Below are 22,243 nucleotides of genomic sequence, written 5' to 3'. Positions count from 1 at the left end.
AAGGCCTCCTTCTGTTGACTCCTTGAGGCCCGATGTTCTAGCTCATCGCACCATAATTGCTTCAGAGATTCTATGAAGACCTAAGCTGCGCATATAAGTAATTTAGATACATCTGCATTAAGATCATAGAGACCTTAAGCATTGGCAAAACTAGGGTTTTGCTCATTGCTCTGACACTGCTCAAGTTTCTGGGGAAACTGAGGTTGGAACCAGATTTTACACTGGCAAACATAGGATTCCATCTCCTTCGCAAAGACAACAGAAAGACAGAGGTAGCAGGTGATCATATATTGTCTCCTGCAAATGTTCTCCCAGTACTAAGACCATGTTTCTTCCAGCCAGGAGCGTTTCTGGGAAGTAATGATTTAAAACTGTCAAGGACGCACTTCTAGGCGAGATTTGTTGGGAGCAGGAAATATTAATCACCACCACTCAGCCACCATTCTCCCTGCAAGCATTCCTGTCACGCTGCATTGGTGTTCCAAAAGAAATATGCAATACCTAGTTGTCCTAAGTAATGAATAGATGCTGGAGCTGTAAATACTCCCACTTTCTCACACCAGGGCCTAAAACCCCTCACACTGCTATATGAAGTCCATGAAATCACCTGTTGTGTACCTCACCTCGGGCACTTTTGAAGTGCCAGCTTTAATCCAAACATTGACCTTCAGCCAATTTCAGGTCAAGGTGTTTCCCCTGCAGGTATGGTTTCTTCATGCAAGTAAGTGGACTAAGTTTATCTGCTATGCACCAGCAAGCTTGTCTGGTTGTTTTGACAGTAGGCTCCCTTCACCTCTGAGATCTAGTCAACATGTGCTTAGTAACAGAGTTATATCCTGTAAAAAAAGGTATTAAGGATAAGGGCACTGAACAGATGAGGGGCAAGCTAGGTGTGATAGGCAGTCTCTTTTCCCTGACTGTTTGTTTGACTTAATGAAAAACAGCCTTGGGCAGCTGCAGGTTTAAGGAAAAGGAAGGAGCTGCTTAACCCATTCTTCCCTTCCATTTGCTGACTCAAAATCATACACTCACCAGTTGCTAGGGATTTAAAAGTGAACCTGCCTAATTTGCACCTTCAGAACCAGAGCAGAGCCAGTGTTTGACATTCACACTGCACCAAATTTTGCAGTGCAAGTAATGTGTGCATAAAAACACCAATATTCCATACAAAATACCATACAAAAATACTTTAAATTAGGGGAAACTGCTTTTAAACAGGTGTGTATTAGAATAAATTTGAACTAAAATGGTAGTGGAATTTCATGGCGGGAAAAAAGGGGGGGGGAATGCAAACTGATGTTGAAATGTGGAAAATAAACTCAAGATTTCAAAAATTAGGATCCGAAAGAAACTAAAATTGACAGGTTGGCTCGTTCCTACCAGTTGCTTGCCCACCTGTTAAGAGAAAGAAATGGTGTCTCCATATATTTTTCCCTCCAGGAAGAAAGGGAACTTGGGGATGCAAAAAAATTAAAAGGGGGTTGAGCAGCTATGCCCCCTACTCTGCTGCTTTTCAAAGTCTGTTTTTTCATATAAAAAGAAGAAACAATCATCAAAAGAAGAAAAGACACGCTGTTTAAAAATAATAATAGTAATAATAAACTATGTTCCAGAAAGGCAGTGTGTCTTGACCAGGGCTGCATCAGAAAGTTTTGCCCTTATGGAGGTGAAAGGAGTTCCGATTTTCCTTCACTTAAATTTGGTTTCCTACAATATAGTACAGTGGAATCATATACAGTGGTACCTCGGGTTAAGTACTTAATTCGTTCTGGAGGTCTGTACTTAACCTGAAACTGTTCTTAACCTGAAGCACCACTTTAGCTAATGGGGCCTCCTGGTGCCGCCGCGCCGCCGGAGCACGATTTCTGTTCTCATCCTGAAGCAAAGTTCTTCACCTGAAGCACTATTTCTGGGTTAGCGGAGTCTGTAACCTGAAGTGTATGTAACCTGAAGCGTATGTAACCCGAGGTACCACTGTATGCTCCCCGAGCGGCTTGTAGGAAGGGTGGGAATTTAATATAATTTTATTTCATTCATTTCTATTAGACCCGGAAGGATGGGGTAAAAATCCCTATAACAAATAAAAAAAATTTCTTCAGTGATGCTTATGCTTGGAATGTTACAACTGCCTCCTGCCTTCTCAATGGGTTTTACACGGGGGACAAGATCTGGATTTCTGCATGAAGAAAACCAGGAGGGAGAAATAAGCCGAAAGAAGGCTTCGAAAGCCAGTGTGGTTGTGTATCCTTCATAAATTATAAAGCAGCCAAGAGAGCATGGAGGAATATATTTGCCCTTGCAGGTCACTTAGGACAGCTGAGTCAATAAAATCAACGATCCTACAATTCCCTGACAAGAGGGGAGAGGAGGTGCTCCTTTCAGAGAGGCGGCATTCGTGTTGGATAATTCTCAGTGAGAAATGATCTCGCCTGCGTTTTAAGAGAACCGGCCAAGGGATTTGAGTTTGGGACTCATTTCCCCAGCCGCCCCGTTAGCCGTGGGTTTTTCAGATGCCGCCTTGTTTTCTTCTCCCAAAGGGTCGCTGGATGTTTCCTAAGAAATGATGAATTATTTATGGCTTTCATAATTATTCCGTGGCTGCGGTTACTTCAGATGTTGGCCTTGCATTGTTCTGGCTTGTTAAAAATTTAACAGTGACAACAACGAAAAAGAAAGGCACCGGGAGTCAATTTCTTCTGCCGCGTAGTTGCGAGTTATGATTCCGCGAGGTGTTCTGTGAGGAGTCACCGACTATTTACACTGCTCAAGTCCCCTGAGATAACAACCAAAGGCTTACAATGCACCTATGCTGTGCTTCTTTTCTTAAAAAAAAATGTTTAGGGGTACTCTCCTATTCGTATTGAAATACTGCAGCTCAATGAGGCCAAACTTAGATTCACAAAATGTTTAGGGGTAAGTGTGGCCCCCAGAAAAAAGCACTGCACCTATGTGTGTGACCCATTCCATTCTGCACCTTCCTCAGCTCTCCTGTGTACAGTGGTACCTCGGGTTACATACGCTTCAGGTTACATACGCTTCAGGTTACAGACTCTGCCAACCCAGAAATAGTGCTTCAGGTTAAGAACTTTGCTTCAGGATGAGAACAGAAATCGTGCTCCAGCGGCGCAGCAGCAGCGGGAGGCCCCATTAGCTAAAGTGGTGCTTCAGGTTAAGAACAGTTTCAGGTTAAGAACAGACCTCCGGAACTTAACCCGAGGTACCACTGTAATCTGTTCGGGGTGCTAAGAGGAACTACATAGCAAAATAAAGACTAGGAACCCAGCGTGGGGCACTTTCCTAGGTCAGGGCACTAGTCTATCTAGCTCAGTATTGTCCTACACTGACTGGCAGCAGCTCTGCAAGGTTTCTGAAAGAAGGCATTCCCAGGCCCACCTGAAGATGCCAAAGATTGAACCTGGAATCTTCTGCATGCAAAGCAGATGCTCACCCACTGGGCTTGGACTTGTTTAGGTAGCCTGGATAGTTTGGTTGGTTCCAGCGTGGTGCTGATACCGAAGTCCCAAGTTCGAACCCCGTATGGGACAGGCACATATTCTTGCATTGCTGCATATACCAGAGCCAGAGACCAGGACAACATGTGCTTTCAAGGCTAACGTTCTAAGCTGCCATAGTTTTGCACTGCAGGTTTTTCTCTGAAATTCAGTTCTGCTTGCCTGTGGCAGAGGCTTCACTCTTTAAACCTTATCAAGTCACAATAATTGCTGTTTGCTACTTATTGCTATATGGATAAGTAGTAAATAGCAAAGAAAAGGCACTTCCTGCCTATAAGGAAAAGGCGCTTCCTGCCAGATAAGACAGGATACAAAAAGAGGATATAACAGCATCTGGCTACAATGAATTGCTGAGCCTGTGCAGTGATTCAGGCATTAAAATCTGCCACTCTGGGCTTTAGGAAGGACCCAACCTGCAAACAGCTTTCAAGTGCAGTTCAAATCTATTTTTATACAGCTTTATTTTGAAGATTTTATCTGGGTAATGTAAAATATAATGGAGTGGGGGGGGGGATGTTTGAACCCTCCAAACCAACCTCAAGAAATACAATTCCAAAATATCCTATATATTGTCTGTCATCCCAGCGCAATAGATTGCACCACCTAACTCCTCTTTCTATCCCCTGTTACCTCTGCTTTGTGCTCTCCCCCTTCCTCTCCTCTAAGCTTAATTTTAAACAGAATTTCTAGCTGCCGCACAGGAGCTGTCCAGGCCACCTAACACAGGATGTCTGGTTCTGAGGAAAGACTCCCTTGGCCCATCCTCAGACGGAGGCAGGGAGGAGTGGGGAGGCAGAATACCCCACAGGAGCCAGACCAGGTGGGTCAGAAGGTGACACGGCAAGCAAGTGGAGACCCAGAGGACGCCACTTCACGGCCCCGTGTCCTAAATATCAGCTTGTCTTACAGAAACATTGTGCTTGGACATAGTGCTTTTTTCTGGAGGGACGCAGGGGTATGCATACCCCTAAACACTTTGTGAATCTTTGTACTTTTGTCCGTTTACTGTATTTATTTTCCCCGATTTGAACTATAAAATGGTGATTTTCTTGAGTCAAAATGAAAGTACCCCTAAACATTTTTTTAGTGGGGAAAGCACTGGAGGTAACTTTTAACAGCTGTGAAGGGACAAAATGATTGCTGAAATATAAAGAATTAATGAGTCTATTTTCAAATATGGGCACTATTAAGGGCCGGTTGAGGGCCACATTTTTTTGCATGTGACCCTGGATGTCCTGTGCCTTTCCATCTCCTTTAACTTCATTTTTTTAAAAAAAATAATAACACACAAACACCTTTTTAAAGTGCAGTGCTGGTCACCCACCATCTTAATTTGCCCTGAGGGCCTATATATACAGCTTAGCATATGTAAATTCTATGCAAATTTGTGCCATTGGCCTTTGCCCCAAGCCCTTTACAGTACCTGGCAATCCCCCATGAATTTTAAATCAAGACGCTTCCTCTTATTTCTTTAAGCTCCTGAGGAAAAGTTGGTATGATCTAACATTGCATTTCTCTGTGGAGGAATATCAGTGAAATAATTAATATAAGGAACATTGTACGCTGATGTAAAATCTACATGGATTTGGAGTTCTCGTGTAAAGATTTCAGAGTTATTTCCCTAAAGAGTCCTGCTCAGGAGAGAAAGGTTTATAGTGAGTTAATCTAGAGTTGCTAAAAATGTCTAACGAGTTTTAAAGAGTTTACCTCTTTGACATAGTAGCTGCTTTAGATAATTATACATCAGATTAGCAAACAGCTGAATCATTTGTTAACTGTACCACAAAACACCCCAGTCCCAGGATCTGCCCTGGGACCCTCTGTTTCTGGCTGTGCAAACTGCTTAGATAGTTCAGTTGTTACAGCATGAGATTCTTAATCTCAGGATTGTGGGTTCAAACCCCACGTTGGGTAAAAAGATTCCTGCATTGCAGGGGGTTGGACTAGATGAACCTTGTGGTCCCTTCCAGCAATAAAATTCTTTAATTCTACGATTCTGCATGAGACAAGGGTGCCCAACCTGAAGATAAGAAAATGTGACACTCCAGAACAGAGCTGCTTGCCATCTATACATCTCTAGCAACTGCACAGGTTCCCTAGCAACAGCAAAACTCAAGCACCAATTAGCATGTCTCCATGTGATTATTCCTCAAGAGCACCTATATCTCTGATTATTATGAGGCATAAAAAGTAACCACCACAACAAATGCTCTTAAAACACACTGCTTCTCTTCTGCAATTTCCAGCTGAATATATAAGACATATACAGTACATACACACACACACACAAAAAAAAATCAACAACAAACAAACTGTAGCACCTCAGAGAAGCTGACCTCATGAGTTTGACATCCAGTCTAATATTTTGTACTCCCCCCAACTTGTCTTCCCTCCCTGCCCCAATACCTAGCTCGATGAAGAATTTCGGAGAGCTCAAAAGCATACCCCATTTTTGTGGTATTTGGTTGGTCCTAATCAGGCCTGACCCGATACATTTTGGCACCTGAGGTGAACCACAAAATGGCATCCCCATACCTGCCAGGGAAGAAGGAGGAGAGTGAAGTTCAACACCAGGAACAGCGGGGAAATAAAGATCTGCCTTGGGATTTGCTTCCTCAGTGGATCTTGCCACTTGAGGCTGTCATCTCACTTTGCCTTATGTGGAGAGGCCAGCCCTGGTCCTAATCATAAGATTGCCCAACTGCATAGCCTCCGAAATTCCACAGATGAATGACCGTTCTCACTCCCCCTCCCCTCACTGACCCTCCTCGACCCCCCATTTTTGGTCCTCTCCCTTGCAGAGCATTTCCTGTCAGAAGAAGCGCAAGTGGCACCACCACTACACCAACGATACACAGCACACACAGCCTCCACCATCCTGAGAAAACCCCTTAATCCTGATTTTGTTTTATTCTTTGGTAGATTTTCAAAAAGAAAAAAACACGCACCAATACATTTTAGAAAGGGTCAAGATTAGACGTGGATGCACAAAGCATTAAACAAAAAAACACAACAAGACTCCCTACACTCCACTGTGCTCCCTGTTATGTACTGAAGTTCTCACCCTGGGCCAGCAGGCGGATACTGTAGATAGTTTTCACTCAGGTCCACATATGCAAATAAGGGATTGAAAGTGACGTTCAGGGATTGGATAGTTACAGAAAGTGGTTACTGTTGCGTTGTAGTGGAGCTCTATATAAGCAGGCTGGCTGAACCCTTCAGTTCAGTTCTGTTCTGGCCTGTGAATAAACAAGAGTTGTTTGAAGAATCGCTGTGTCGTCTGATATCTTCACCCACAACTTAACACTCCCTCTTTTTTCTAGTCCAGGGTAGCCCTGCCCTCTGCCTGCCCCTCAGAGCCAGCACATCACGTGGGTCTGGGCACCAGCAGCTTATTTTCCTCCTCACCCACACTCCAGGAACTGCTACAAGTTACCAAAGGATGGAGGCTGGTAGTGGCGGTCATGAAGAGGCCATGGGATGCTCCCTCACAGCTGCCGTCACTCAGGACAAGTCCTGGGTCATCTTCCTCCCTTAGCTCAGCAGCAGCAGCACTGGCAGACAAAATAGGGACATCACAGAAGCAGAGACAGAGTTAGCTGCTCTGGCACCCGGAGTGGCGCACATACTGTGCACCCAGGAGCAGGGCTAGCCCGCAGCAATGTCACACCCCTCAGGGATGACACCCAGGGCGGACCGCACCCACCGCACCCCCCTTCCTCCATCAGTGCCTTTTGTAATTCCGGGACTGTCCCTGGTAAATCGGGACACTTTGAAGGTATGCAATGGCTTATTCTAAAGTTATTTCTTATGGACTAGCAGGGCTGCCTTTCCTTTTTGAACCTTGCAGTGAAGTGAGTGCCCTTACTGATCTCTGAAACAGGAGTCGTGTTCAACACATTCTCCTGCCACAGCTTAAATATTGGAGGGTTCATTCAAGGCTTGCAGCCAGGATGGCAACAAGCAATCTTGCTGTAACAAGGATCGCCTTGCTGTGAGGAGAGAGGGTAAGATCACCAGGCTGCTCTCTCCTTGCCTGTTCTGTGTTTTTTTGTGGGTTTTTTTGAATGAGATATGCGTTAGAGCTCATTTTGCAAAGAGAGGGCGAAAGGAAGAAGAGCTGGAAGTAACTAGCCTCAAAGTAACATCTGGAGAAGCCTCTTGTCAATTTCACTTGGCAGCCACTCAGGCTGAATCTGCAAGCTTGCCTCTTCAAAAGCATCATCTATCTGCCCAAATTGCCTTGCGGCTAGTCAGTTTCAGGTCCTGGGTGAGCCCCATCTAATGAAAGATGCAGTTAAATCTTTTTTTTTCCCCTTTGCAAGCATAAGCTTCTCATTTACATTTGACTTTAGCAAGATTTTTCTTCCCCCATCACCACACAGTTTTTTAGGTTTCCGAGAAAATTAATCAGCTATTGATTGCACCATCTTCCGCTTACAGTAAGTGACCTTTTGATATGTTATGTTTTAGACTGAATTTAAATGCTTCGCAAAACACATCACTCTGTTTTGTTTCTTCTAAGATTTAATGCAGACTTTTCTGCTTCTTATGCCTGCAATGTATCTACAGAAATCTTTCTGTTTAGATGTGCAGTGCTTAATGTCAAGCTTTTTAGCAATATGGCACATTAGCTAACATTTTACATTTCATCACACTGAAACAAAAAGCTCATTTAGATGCCTTTCAGAGGCCCTTTTCAGTTGGCCTCTACTTTTAAGACTCTAAAGGAACAAAACCCCAGACACAGCCACTGAGGAAAGTGATGTTTGCTAAAGAAAGCTGCCCTTAATTTCTGAATGAAAGGTAGAGAAGTTCATGCTAGACTGAAAGTCATCTCTTTTTTTATCCGAAAGCCCTTAGCACTAATAGTAGTGCAGTGGTAGTACTGCTAAATTTAGTTTTCTTTGAATGTCCTGTTCATTCAAAACTTGTGTACACAGCATAAATGCAGTGACCATAACAAAAGGATGAAATATTGAGAGTGCTCATCATGCTACATACTTATGCCTGTAATATGAGTAATGCATAAACAGGGTTCTTTTTTATATGCAAATATATAATCAACACATGTCGGAAGCAAACAGGTACTCCTCTAGTACACAGCACTTCTGCTAACTTGCCTCAGATTTTGAGAGGGAGAACATGCACTGTTGAAGGTTGACCTTCCATCAACTGCTGGCTTCCTCTTCCTGTCTCTTACTTGTCAAATTTAAAGTGCAAAACTGCCTTCTGTTTCTCAGCCCCTGCCTTTAGTTTAGAAGGCTGTCACTTTCCAAAGGCTGGGAAGTGGAATTGCCATTCCACTATATTGTTTGTTTATTCAGGCATTATCCCTAGCAGTAATCAATCAGACCTAACAAAAGAGCGTCTCCCAGCAATAAAAACAAATATATTTGTAAATATTTTTAACTTTGACTTCCATAGTTTCTCCTACGGTATTGCATAGTGCATTTTCTATTGAGACAGAGATGTGTCTATATTGCCTTTTTATATGATTAGAGTACAGTGGTACCTCAGGTTACATATGCTTCAGGTTACATAGGCTTCAGGTTACAGACTCTGCTAACCCAGAAATAGTGCTTCAGGTTAAGAATTTTGCTTCAGGATGAGAACAGAAACCGTGCTCCGGCGGTGCAGTGGCAGCAGGAGGCCCCATTAGCTAAAGTGGTGCTTCAGGTTAAGAACAGTTTTGGGTTAAGAACGGACCTCCGGAACGCATTAAGTACTTAACCCGAGGTACCACTGTACTAAAAAATAACTCAATTTAAATAAATCCGTTTCTTTCAGAAGTGAGATGTAAATAGAAAAAAATAAATAAATCACATATGCTACAGTTAATATGGTTGCTACAAACACTTCCAGATGGCAGTCAAGCAGGCTGCCTTTATGCTGCAGCAGATGTTGCACACAATTTTTATTCTTTTTGGAGTAAAATAATTAAAGGTGCGGTTGAACTGTCATCCCTTAAATAAAATGCAGCAGATCAGTGGATGTCACAGACAACTCGTGCATTTCTCCTCTCCTCAACATTTCAGTGAAAGATACACCTGATTTTCCCTGTCCTCTTAATATATTTATTTGCCACATTTGTATGTTCCCTTCCTCCAAAGAGCTCGAGGCATCCTAAATGGGATTGTGCCATACAACCAAACGATGAGTTTTAATTGAAAGATAGCACTTGCTGAAGGGTCACCAAGGGAGCTTCCTGGCTGCAATTTTTAAACTAAATCTGTGTGATCCAGGTCTTGCATTCTTCCCACTAAAGGTAAAAAAAGGTAAAGGGCCCCTGGACGGTTAAGTCCAGTCAAAGGCAACTGTGGGGTTGCAACGCTCATCTCACTTTCAGGCCAAAGGAGCTGGCATTTGTCCACAGACAGCTTTCCATGTCATGTGGCCAGCAGGACTGAACCACTTCTGGCGCAACAGAACACCATGACCGAAACCAGAGCGCACGGAAACGCCGTTTAACTTCTCGCCACAGCAGTACCTATTTATCTACTTGCACTGGTGTGCTTTCGAACTGCTAGGTTGGCAGGAGCTGGGACAGTGCAATGGGAGCTCACTCTGTCACGGGGATTTGAACCGCCAGCCTTCCGATCGGCAAGCCCAAGAGGCTTAGTGGTTTAGACCACAGCACCACCCACGTCCCTATTCTCCTCATTGTGCCAGGCTGATAACAGCTGCATGAATACTAGAAATTGAAAGCACATTTATAGCATATCCCTGCACAAAGAATCTTGGGAACTGTAGTTTACTCATCTCAGAGCTATAATTCCCAACAGCCTTAACATACTACAGTGACCCAAATTCGTGGGGGGGGGGGAGGAAATGTGCATTGAATGTGCTTTAAAGGCATAGTGGAAATATTGTGGGAGTAAAATTCACAGTTTGCTCCTCCCACAACTTCATTTAAGCAAAAAAACCCACAACCAAATAAACCCGCTGTGTGTAGATTGGTCGAGGCTCCCTACTATGGGACCCATGGTGGGCCAAACAGCACTCCCAGTCACGTTGCCTAATACCCACTTTGGGCCAAGTTGTTTTGGTGCCAGATACAGAAAATCTCACAAGCTTTACTGCCTGGGAGCTTAAAAAACATGCAATGAAATTAAATAACTAGCTGTTTGCTGCACTTTCATGGCACCCAACATTAGCTACTTTGCTCTATCTGAGGGAAGGGCCAGCTCTGATGGGGCCAGAGTAGAAGGAGCACTTGAAACTGCCTTATAGCAGTTCCACCTAGTCTAGTGTTGTCTCTTCTGGCTGGCAGGAGTTTTCCATGACCATCACTCCACAGCTCACACAGACAAGTTTTGTGAGCTATTTACTTATTAGATTTCTATACCACCATTCATCACAAGACAGTTCACAAGGTAAAAATACAAGCCAAAGCACAAATAAATAGTTGAAACAAAAACAACAAAACAACACCCCCCCTCCCACAAATACATTTAAAAAGCCATAGAATATTACGTAATCAGTTAGAGGCCTGGCTGAAGAGGAATGTTTTCACCTGGCATCTAAAAGTATACAGTGGAACCTCTGTTGTCGAACGTAATCCATTCCGGAAGTCCGTTCGACTTCCGAAACATTCAAAAACCGAGGATCAAAGGGCTGTCAGCAAGTTCAATGGGGAGGGTGTGTGAAAAACTCGCCTCATAAGCCGTTCGACTTCCAAGGCACATTAGAAAACTGAAGCATTCACTTCCAGGTTTTCGGCGTTCGGCTTCTGAAACATTCGGCAGCCAAACATGCCGAAACCAAGGTTTGACTGTACAGTGGCACCTCTGATTGTGAACGGGATCCGTTCCGGAGGCCTGTTCGCAACATGAAAGGAACGCAACGCGCAGCGGTGCGCCTGCACACACGCGGGTTGTGATTCACCGCCTCTGTGCATCAGAGTGTGCATTTTACATGTCTGCGCATGCGCGAGCGGCAAAACCCGGAAGTAACCCTTTCCGGTACTTCCGGGTTGCCGTGGGACGCAACCTGAAAAAAACGTAACATGAAGCAAACGTAACATGAGGTATGACTGTACAGTCGTACCTCGGGTTAAGTACTTAATTCGTTCCAGAGGTCCGTTCTTAACCTGAAACTGTTCTTAACCTGAAGCACCACTTTAGCTAATGGGGCCTCCTGCTGCTGCCACACTGCCGCGGCACGATTTCTGTTCTCATCTTGAAGCAAAGTTCTTAACCCGAGGTACTATTTCTGGGTTAGCGGAGTCTGTAACCTGAAGCGTATGTAACCTGAAGCATCTGTACCCGAGGTACCACTGTATAATAAAGGCACCAGGCAAACCTTCCTGGGGAGAGTCACGGCAGAAAAGGCCCATTCTCATGTTGCCACCCTCCAGAGCTTATGCAAAGGAGGCACACGAAGAAGAAAGGCCTCAGCTACAGTTCCTTAATTCCCATAGACCAAGAGAGCAACAAGATGTGAACCTGAAAGTGCTGGGGTGAGGAATTGAATCTGCCCACCTGACTCCTGAGGTCCATCAACTCCCACTGCTTTGACGGAAGTGTGGGGCTCCCTGCCTGTGTGTCATACGACATAAAGGCAAGGGAAAAGAGCTTGCAGCTGCTGCTGCTGATCAGCAGAGGTTGAAAGCCCCATTTCCTATGCCTACACAGTTTGATTTCAGACCACATGGGCAAAGGAAGCATTTCCTGCTGACTAGCAGCAGCTGCAAACCTGTCTTTCTTTCCCCTGTACAATTTGATTCCATAACATACTGCAAAGGCAAAGAAAGCATTTTCCTTCAAGGCTTGCAATAAACTCCATTCAGCTGATTGGTGCTGACAGCAAGACCTGCCGGGATTGATTGACTGTAACCAATCCCCGCTCAAAGGGGATCCGTGATAGCAAGCCCCACTTTGGGCAGCGATTGGTTGCTTTCATTCAATAACTATGGGGCTTGCTGATTGGTGCTGGCTGCAAACCTCACTTGCCAAGGAACCATTGCAGCAAACTTGAACGCTTCCTCTTGTTGCAGCTGTGTCAGATACGATGTCAGTTGTGGGGTGGGGTGGTTTGGGGAGAATACGGCCCCGGCAAGGCCATATTTGATCCACAGGCTGCAGTTTCTGTATGCCAACATAAGTGGCACACACAAGCAACAGTAGAAAGGTAAAAAGCCATTCCAAAAGTAAAGACAATATTACAAGATTTTAACACTTTATTCCAAAATGCATAGGATATAAAATGGAAAGCGTAATGCTGGTGGTCAACAAAAGAGGTTTAAAGACTGTCTCAAGGCAATTTTTAAAAAATGTAGTATACACACCAGCAATTGGGAAACAGTTGCCTGCGAGCGCTCCAATTGGAGAAAAGCCTTTACCAAAGGTGTCATGGGCTTTGAAGACACTTGAACTCAGGACGCAAGGGAGAAACGTGCTAAGAAGGCATGCTTGGCAAATCCACACTGTGATTAACTCCCACCCGGAAACCAATGTCCCCACCGTGGAAGGACGTGTGGGTCTAGAATTGGCCTCCATAGTCACTTACGTACTCATTGTTAAAACCGTGTTTATGGAAGACAACCTTACTCGGCTACAAGTGATCGCCAAAGAAGGAGGAGGATATATTATTATTATATAAGCTTAGAAATACTCTTCTGGAATATACTTTTGCAACAAATTTCATGACGTATGCAGAACATTTTATGCTGTGTAAAAAAAAGGAGAAAAGTAAATAATATATTTTCCATAGATTATTAATATTTTCAACACCATATAACATTTTTTGCTAGCTTTTTTTTTTTTTTTTTGCATTGCCCTCAAATCTGTAGGCAGGTATTCTGGGTTGTGAATCTTCAAACACTGAAAAACAAATTCATCCTCTCTACAGATGCACTGTAAGGGAAATTAGAGAGATTATTCACTTAAATAAAGCCATTATTTACAGAACAAATATGCTGAGCTAGTATCCCTATATTTCAACAACACACTTTTTTTGGGGGGGGTTGCATTTTTCATTTAATAATGTACCCCTATGAGTTAAACCTCTATAGCTACACATTTTGGAGAGATGATTTTTTTATTATTATTCATATACTCAGTTTGCTATTATTACATGGGGTGGGTTTTTGTGTGAATAATATGTTTCCTTAATTTTATGGGACAGGTAAATTGCTCTTATCAAAATGTACATTGATCCAATCTGATATCCAGAATTATTATTTTTTTTTTAAAAAAAGAAGAAGTGGTATTTCTTGTAAACAGAACATAGAGTCTACAGTTCTAACATAATGTTTTATGCTAATAATTACTTTTAGAAATTATAATCCTGATCATCCCCCAAAGCCATAAATATTTGCTGGAAACTCCAAAACTTTTAATAAGTCCATGAATTCCCTGACGCTAACAGAAATTCAAATAATCAGAATTAATGTTACAAAAAAAACCCAGTCACTGACACATTATGCTAAACTGGCAAGCCTTCTCACTAATTATTACAGATACAGAAATGATATTCTGATGCTTCATGCTTGTAAGGTTTTTGGAATCTGCATCACTAATCATTTAATGTTCTCTGTGCCTTCATCCTCAAATGTGCTGTGCTAGTAGGAAAATACTTGCATACGGCATAATAGCAGATATATTTTTGTTGGCTCATTCTGTGAACAAATACCTTCCTAATTCCAACCAGCACTTGATCATTTAAAAATTAAGCAGTAACCATAATGATGGGATACTCAAGACACACATTCTCAGGATACACGATCTACATGAATATTAGCGGCAAGTGGCAGGAAGCATAGCTTGTTGAATGGATAGCTGGATAGTGCAGTTGGTTAGAGCAAGGTGCTGACAACGCCAAGGCTGCAGGTTCAATCCCTGTATGGGGCAGCTGCATATTCTTGCATTGCAGGAGGTTGGAGTAGATGACCCTCGAGAGTCCCTTCCACTCTATGATTCTATGCGATATGAAAAAAGTGGAGCAACCTTTGCCCACATCAGTAGTGACTTATTTAGAGCCTGAAAAGGTATCGTTTCAGTGGTAACACTGGCATATCACATCTCTGTGTAGGACTGCCAAGTTAGCAAAAAAGGTCTACACTTATTTGCACATGAATGGAAAAAATATAAATAGATGCTGAACTTTAAAAACATGGGGCAAATTAGCAAACGAAAGCAAAGAAGTTTTAAAACATGCCAGGTGGCCAATCTTTTTTTTTTTAAAAAAGAGTCTCTCTCAGTAACAGGCCACTTAACATGAAATGCCCTCACTCCAGAAGTTCAGCTGGCTACTACTCTGTTATCCTTTTGGCACTTGTTCAAAACTTATTTAACTTCCTAAGCTTTTCAGGGTGGAGTTTTTATGGAACAACGCAAGGAATTTGTCGGCTTTATGGAATTCCATTGACCATTGGTTTTATCCATTCCTCTTGTGTATGATTACGAACAATATGTGTTGTTTTCAATACCTTTGCAACCCACCTTGGGATCAAGAATGACCAAGGGCAAGATATAATAATAACAATAACAATAACAACAACAACAATAATAAAATCAAGGAACTCTTAGTGTGTTGTCACCTGGCAATAGATTCCAAGCTAAGGAAGCTTTTCAAAATCAGGTCCTTCTCTTTTCTTGCCACCCAGACAGAGATGCGCAGGTAGTCATCTGAAGTTCTCTGTTGTAAAAGCAACCCTCAGCTACTACAGAATCACAATGACAACCCAGCATGAGGAAGGCAAGGGGTCCTTTTTCCAAACTCAAGGTAAAGGAATGCTATGTCAGCTAGCATAGGTGCCAACACCCTGGGGCCCTGGGTGCCCAAGCACCCACAATATTCCCCATGAAGGGGCCAGGTGCCCACACATTTCAGTGCCAGGGCCGTGCACGCTGCATGGCACCCACAGTTGTGGGGCTAAGTTACCACTCCTGTCAGCTAGGGAGGAGAAGAAGGCATTTGGAAAGGTAAAAATGATTCACCCCAGGTATCTTGACACCACCTTTCTCCCCTGTCCTCTGGCATGTCCTAAGTTATGTTCAATCCTCTACATTTCTTCTAAGCAAGTAGCATTCAGAGGAAATATCCCACCATTGAAGCATTATTAAGGTCCCAGGCTAGGTTACAGCCTTAAAAATAATAATAAAAACAATTTAAAACAGCTTTCAAGAAAGTAAAGACAAGAGACTATCTTTCTCCGAAGGACTGGGAAGCACCATTGGAGGTAATTACAAGGTGGATAAACCTGCTCCTAAGATTTACAAGAGAAGTTTGGGCTCCATGAAACCAAAAGTAGAACACTGTCAAGGAAGACTTAGAGGGCATACTAGGAAGCTAGAAAAGAACTTTATTATATCTCTTTAAAAAGAACAGTAACAGGAAACTCCTGGCTCACTTCAGATACCAGTCCAGCACCATCTAGTGACTCAACTATATAATGACAGCATCCATATTGACACAATACAAGCTTTTCAAATCTTGCAGTATTTCCTTGTCCCAAATCCTCCGACAGCTCCTGGTTGTTTGAAATGATGTCCATGCTACATTCGTTTATAGAATGATTGCCCGTTTCTGTTGCCCTCATCTGTTCAAATCTGTGTGAAGTATCACCATCATTACCAGAAAGAAAATTAAATGCCAGTTCCTTGGATTGTATTTCAGAACTGTGATTTAAACACACAGGAGCAAAGAAATTCAGAACCAAGGACACAGTGTCCTTTGTACATAAAAAAACATTAGTGTAATGGGCAACCTTACAAAATAATACCATAACGTGATTGATCAAGGGGGGCGGGAATGAATTGCTCTGGGAAATGTCTGAAAGAGGATTGTACTCTTCCTATTCCTTCTGAATTTCACAGCAGAATTTTTTCCCCAGGACCTTTGCTTTGCAGAAGTGATGTCATCATGATGAGGAACAGAAGCAGCAGGAAAGGACAAATGCATTAGCATCCTTGACTGTTTCAGATGAAGGAAACTCAAATCCAGATCACCCAGATCTCAGGAATTGTAAGGTTTGCTGTTTCTTCCTTCAATCCATATAATGCCTTCTTGATTTCAAGATTCGCAGTCACTGTGCAAACATTGTTTAATAAAATAATTAGCAGGTGTTTCCACATTTGAACATTGTACTTTCCTAACACACACAATTAGTTCTTTTTAAAAAAAATGTGGTCAGTTCTTGCTTAGACCTGGGGCCCCCAGTGTGACACCCAAGGGTGCCTTCATATATCCTCCTGGCCCCCCTAGGCCCCCTGCCCTTCACATTTTTATTTTTAAACTATTAAACCCCTGACCTAGATTGTTCCATTGCCACACGGTGTGTATAGAATGAGAAAGAGCACGTGCTACTATTGGACTAGCATCAAGCATTCAAATGTCTGAGTTACACAGAACCTAGTATTGTGCAGAATTAAAAGGCTGTTAATTTTCTGCAAAAGTGTTATGATTAGGTTAAGACTGAACTGAAATTCAAATGTTTACACACTCTCAATGCAACACACGTTGGCACAATGAAAGAAACCCCCCATATCCTGATCTGTTGTGAGGTTGTTGCCAATCTCTGATCTCTTCCCTTGCCGATAACCAGAAGAAACCAAGATTGATTATGGGCCAGCTCAAAACTCACAATCTCTGTGGATCTGTGGTGCAATGTAATTAGCATGGGATTTCCTTCAAGAATCTATTGCCTGCAAAGTCTTTGATTTCATGTGCTGAGTGACTGATGATCTTCTCCTGCCAGCTTCCTTCCTGTACTTTATCTACCGTTCCTTGCTTTCTTTATACCACAGGTCCCTTTCTGCCTTTTTGGTCCTCATGATTTCACTGTCTGTAACAGCTTCTTTGGTGCCACCACTCCCAGGCAATTGGCCTGCAGGCCTGGGATGCCTCACTCACCCGTTGGGGTGAGTGGTGATAACAAGAAGATAAGGAGGGGCATTCCAGCCTGGTGCACACAGCAAGATGGGGGGGTCAAACGGTTTCCATCACAAGTCACACTTATGAACCGCCATGTTGCCCCCAACTTTGCTTCCCTGAGTCATTATTCTGCATCTAGATAACCTTGGAGGGGGGCACATTCTTGTAAAATGCAAAAGTAGGTCCCACAAACCAGAAAAATCCAAATATTCATTCCCACCGCAGAATCAATTGGATGCAACTGTAATGGTTTGAGAACCTTTGCTGGCAGATCCCCACTTCCTCAATCTTACTGATTGGTTGCTACAATCCAGCCTATCTGAGTGAAGAAAATCTGCTGACTGCTTACACTGAACTGCAGCAAATTACCCTGGAGGAAATGTCCACAGAAGTGTCCTCAGGGCACTTGATTAGACACCTTTGTTCTCGCATCTCACGCTTTAATTCTCTCAGGGGTGTTCGTTGTCACCTGAAGCTCTCTATGCCTTTTACCTTAGCAAAACATATCTAATTTCAAGTAGCATATCATAAAGGACACAAGCGTACACTATTGCCATGATTCATAATAAAGCAGAGCCACCTAGTGGTCCCAGTGATTCTTTCTCCTCCCCTCCCTCCCAGAAATCCATGCTGCTCTTTTATTTACAGAAGGGATGGGCGAAGAGTAGATTAGGATCTACTGGCAGATCTCTGTGTGAGTCACAGTAAAAAGCTTTCTGACTTCCAGTGGTCTAACAATAGCAAGTAAAATCTTCAAGTAACCCCCTTTCTATGTTCCTCACCTGTAAAATATTAGCATTTATTGGTTTCCTTTGACCATGGCTTAGTGCAGCCCCACAAACTAGCTTTAGAGGTTTCTGTTTAGAATCCCTAATCTGTAGTATCTCAAGATGTTTATAAGGTGCGGTAGGCAATTGCTGTGCCTCCTCCCACAAAACACTATTTGAATCGGGCTCTGTCCCCTGCTGCTATTTTGCACTGGCTCTGGTTGGTGGACCTCAGTGGTTCCTGTCAAAAGAAAGGAGATCCCTCAAGCCTGAAGTTTGCTCACCACTGATTTACACAGACGGTTTTTAAGAGGGACCATTCAACGTTTTATTCCAGCATCTTGGAAATGCAGCAAAGGAGGGTGATTTCAAATATTGCCCTTCTCCCCACCACCCGCCCCCCAAACATAGATATTTTCAGCCACCCTAAGAACAAACATTGAAAGCATAGGAACCTGAGTCAGAACACTAGTCTCTCTAGCTCAGTATTGTTTTACATTGAGTAGAAACGCTTTCTAGGGTTTCAGACAGAATATGCTCCCAGCCCTACCTGAAAATGCTGGGGAATGAACCAGGGACTTCTGCATGGGAAGCAGATGTTATCCCACTGAACTATAGCCCTTCCCCTTAATGTTTGTGGCTTGTGAGAGGCAAAGGGGCAACCAAAAGGCAAATTCTAGGGTATATTCAAGAAGAAACTGGGGGGGGGGGGGAGTGCTTTGGAAAGTGCATTCATTGTGTTAATTTTCTTTTTCTTTTTTTGTAGTTCACAATTACTAGAACGGGACGCGGGTGGCACTGTGGGTTAAACCACAGAGCCTAGGGCTTGCCGATCAGAAGGTCGGTGGTTTGAATCCCCGTGATGGGGTGAGCTCCCATTGCTCAGTCCCTTCTCCTGCCAACCTAGCAGTTCGAAAGCATGTCAGTGCAAGTAGATAAGTAGGTACCGCTCCGGTGGGAAGGTAAACAGCATTTCCATGCACTGCTCTGGTTCGCCAGAAGCAGCTTAGTCATGCTGACCCAGAAGCTGTACACCGGCTCCCTCGGCCAATAAAGCAAGATGAGCGCCACAACCCCAGAGTCGGTCACGACTGGACCTAATGGTCAGGGGTCCCTTTACCTTTACCTAATTACTAGAACAGTGGCTAATCGTCTGTTTAAAATGCAACCACAAAATGTCTTTGTATCTTCAACACATATATCAGCTACATCGTTGAATTTTCTTATTATACTAGCCACTCAGCATGTTTAGAACCAGTGAGCTGGACAGAAACACAACTCCCATCTAAGGAATAATCCCTTCCAAAAAAGATATATTGAATTAGCAGCGGACAGTTCACAAAATGAAGTTCCGCATCCATCTCACCAACGAGACTAATAAAACCCCATCTCTCAGTGGTGGGCTAGCAAATCTATCCTGTGCCTCAAACAACAGAGTAATGTTGATAAGCAAAATAGATTTCAGGGTCATCTGCAAAGAAGAAGAGACCATTGTTCAATTTTGGATCTATTGAAGCTGACAGTGTCCCTTTCAGAAGTGTAATTGAAGAATCGCAAGTACCTTGGGCTGGCATTGCAGTCTTTTTCTTCTTTCACGGAAGGCAAATATTCACATTCAGCTAAGAAAAGATTGGAGACAGTGAAACTATTAGCCTGGGGAATTTTGTGAACGTCTGTTCAATTTGAATAGCAATGACTGGACTGTAGACTCCTCCAGGACCTGGACATCATTTTTTATTTTTATTATTATGTCTCCAGCCATTAGCCCATTTAAAACCCTTGTGGATAAGTCAGAAGCCATAGTAACCTTTGTTTTATTTATTTTATACATACATATATATATATGCACAGAGCACCCATCTCTAGCACCTTGCCTTTGTCACAAGCTAAAAATAAGAGGGATAATAATAAATTGCCCAACATACAATTGTTTATGTCATGTCTGTTGTTCTGCTGGATTACTCCAGCTGGTGAGTTTGTGTGCTGTTGTCCTTTTCATGCTGTTGCTGGGTAGCACCCATTGAGTAGTGGCAAATCAATGCCGCATGCCCACTTTGAAGACCCCTAGCAAGGTCAGGGCTTCACTTTTAAAGGCAGGCTCTGTGTCTTCTGCCAGGTACCGTAATGTCAGGCTCACCGCAGCTTCCTGCGTCAGGCAAAGGACAGAGCGCCAAACCCACTGATGCCAAATTAAATGTGAACTAAGCATTGGTGCCTAGTCTAAGGAGGATGGCCATGTTCACGCCAATAAACTTCTCCTATCTGGTGCTGGAGATAAAAGCACCAGGGCTCTTCACTCCAATGTTGCTGTTAGTTGGTAGTATTTCCATAGCATTGCACAAATTTGTAAAGGTATAGACCAGAGAAGGGGTTGCTAAGCTGTGGTTCTCCAGATGTTGGACTACAGCTCCCATCAGCCCCAGCCAGCATGGCCAACAGTGAGTGATGGTGGGAGCTGAAGTCCAGCAACATCTGAAGGCCCACTGGGTAGGCCCCTTATCTACATATTATGGATATGTAATGCTTTCCCAAAGTCATTTGATCAGCAGACAAGGAATGCCTATCAATTTGCTTACCTGGAGGCCTTACAAGTTGGACATAAGGCATCTGTGTTTAGTTGTATGGGACTTTACTCTACAGTCCTTTCTTCAAGAAGCATGATTTGGAAAAAATAGTAGTCTTAGGCTATGTGAAGGATTTTTTGAGGGGGTTAATAATTCCCCCCCCCCCAATAACCTCAAAAGAATTTGGGGAAAACCCAACAGAACAGGTTTTTTTGGTGGGCGGGGAGGATTCATATCACTACTTTTCGCTAACAGCTACGCACAAAAATGATATACATGCTTACAGAAATTATTAGTGATTCATACATCAAGTCAAGCTGTGACCCATACAAATGTCTGTAGGACATAGGGTTTCGCCAGTCCGAACAGTGAGCAAATCACTCACTTTACGTTAACAACAATAGCAATCATAATAGCCTTGAGGTATTCCAATCCACTCCTTTACCTTGTAAAGGTGCACATCGGATCCTATTGCACAAAGAGCACATCTAATAATCTATGGAGATCAGATCTCAAGGGAATAGCTACTATCCTATGTAGATTACCAAAGCCATATGAGTGTAGAAGAGGTCCCTGTAATGTCAAGTAACAGGCATAGAGTGAAAGGGGAGGAGGTTCTGATGTGGATGCAGGTGTCTTGCCATACTCAATATCTGTGCCATTATGCACAGTCCCCCCCCCCCTTTTGCAAGTCTTTGAACCAGGCTCTAGGTATGCAAGGTCTTTTCAGCAGCTTGGTGAGACGATCCTCTCTTATCAGGGTATTGAGGCTCTGAGGGAGCAATTTGACCGTGATCACCTAGTGCGTCCTTTTTGAGCAGGAACTTAGGGTGCTTCCATACTGTCACTCTTTCCAGGTGGAATTCAGTGGCATGTCAGCAAATTCAGGCTGTACAATTAAAGGGGAGCTCTTGCAGAATAAACCCACTCCCCCACCCCAGGAAAAAACAGACTTTTATCATTGGAAAGTAAGAGGAAAATGCAGTGGAAACTGTGGGATAGCAACTGCTTGATGAGATGTCATACAATCTCCCTGCAAGCAACTCAGGATGAATGTTCAATAAGCAGTTGACATTGTATAACCTTCCCGCAAACATTGTGGAAACCAATCAGGACGAATGCTGAATAAACAGGTCATCTGGAAGCAACCTTGGGCCCAAGTTTCCACTTGTACTATTCTATCCACTAGACCGCAGTGACTTTATGGCACTTTCTGTGGTCTGGGAACCTTGGTGCCTACATGTATTTCAGCCCTTTCTCTGGTTTTTATGTCTTTCTTTTCCCCAGCAGCTATGTTTTGCGAACCTCTTGGAATAAGATATTGATACCACATTCCCTGTGCCAAGAAGCTTGATTTAATATACAGTGTTTGAGGCAAACAAGCATGCAGATTGGAATAAGAAGCCAGGAGACATAGGTTTAAGAATAATTGGATATGCCCAGCTCTCTTCCAGATTGGACAATAATCACAACTAGCCATCTGCTTGTGGAGAAAACAATGATTTCATTCCAGGTAATGGAG

The 22,243-nt window shown here is 43.2% G+C and overlaps 1 protein-coding gene across 2 annotated transcripts in view; it reads right to left on the bottom strand.

Moving 5' to 3' along the window:
• Positions 1 to 15,799: 15,799 nt before the first annotated feature.
• Positions 15,800 to 22,243, bottom strand: part of TMEM154 (transmembrane protein 154) — a 29,886-nt gene continuing 23,442 nt past the window's right edge. For both annotated transcript variants that reach the window (XM_083631401.1, XM_083631400.1), the window contains exons 5-6: positions 19,719 to 19,776; positions 15,800 to 16,545 (exon numbers count right to left, since the gene is read on the bottom strand). In XM_083631401.1, the coding sequence (XP_083487527.1) occupies positions 16,530 to 16,545; positions 19,719 to 19,776 (74 nt within the window). In that variant the 3' untranslated portion in view covers positions 15,800 to 16,529. The remainder of the gene's footprint in view (positions 16,546 to 19,718; positions 19,777 to 22,243) is intronic.

This window comes from Podarcis filfolensis (genome assembly GCF_964270895.1).
Source record: "Podarcis filfolensis genome assembly, chromosome: 9".
Taxonomy (NCBI): domain Eukaryota; kingdom Metazoa; phylum Chordata; class Lepidosauria; order Squamata; family Lacertidae; genus Podarcis; species Podarcis filfolensis.
This window is presented reverse-complemented; position numbering and strand designations above follow the sequence as displayed.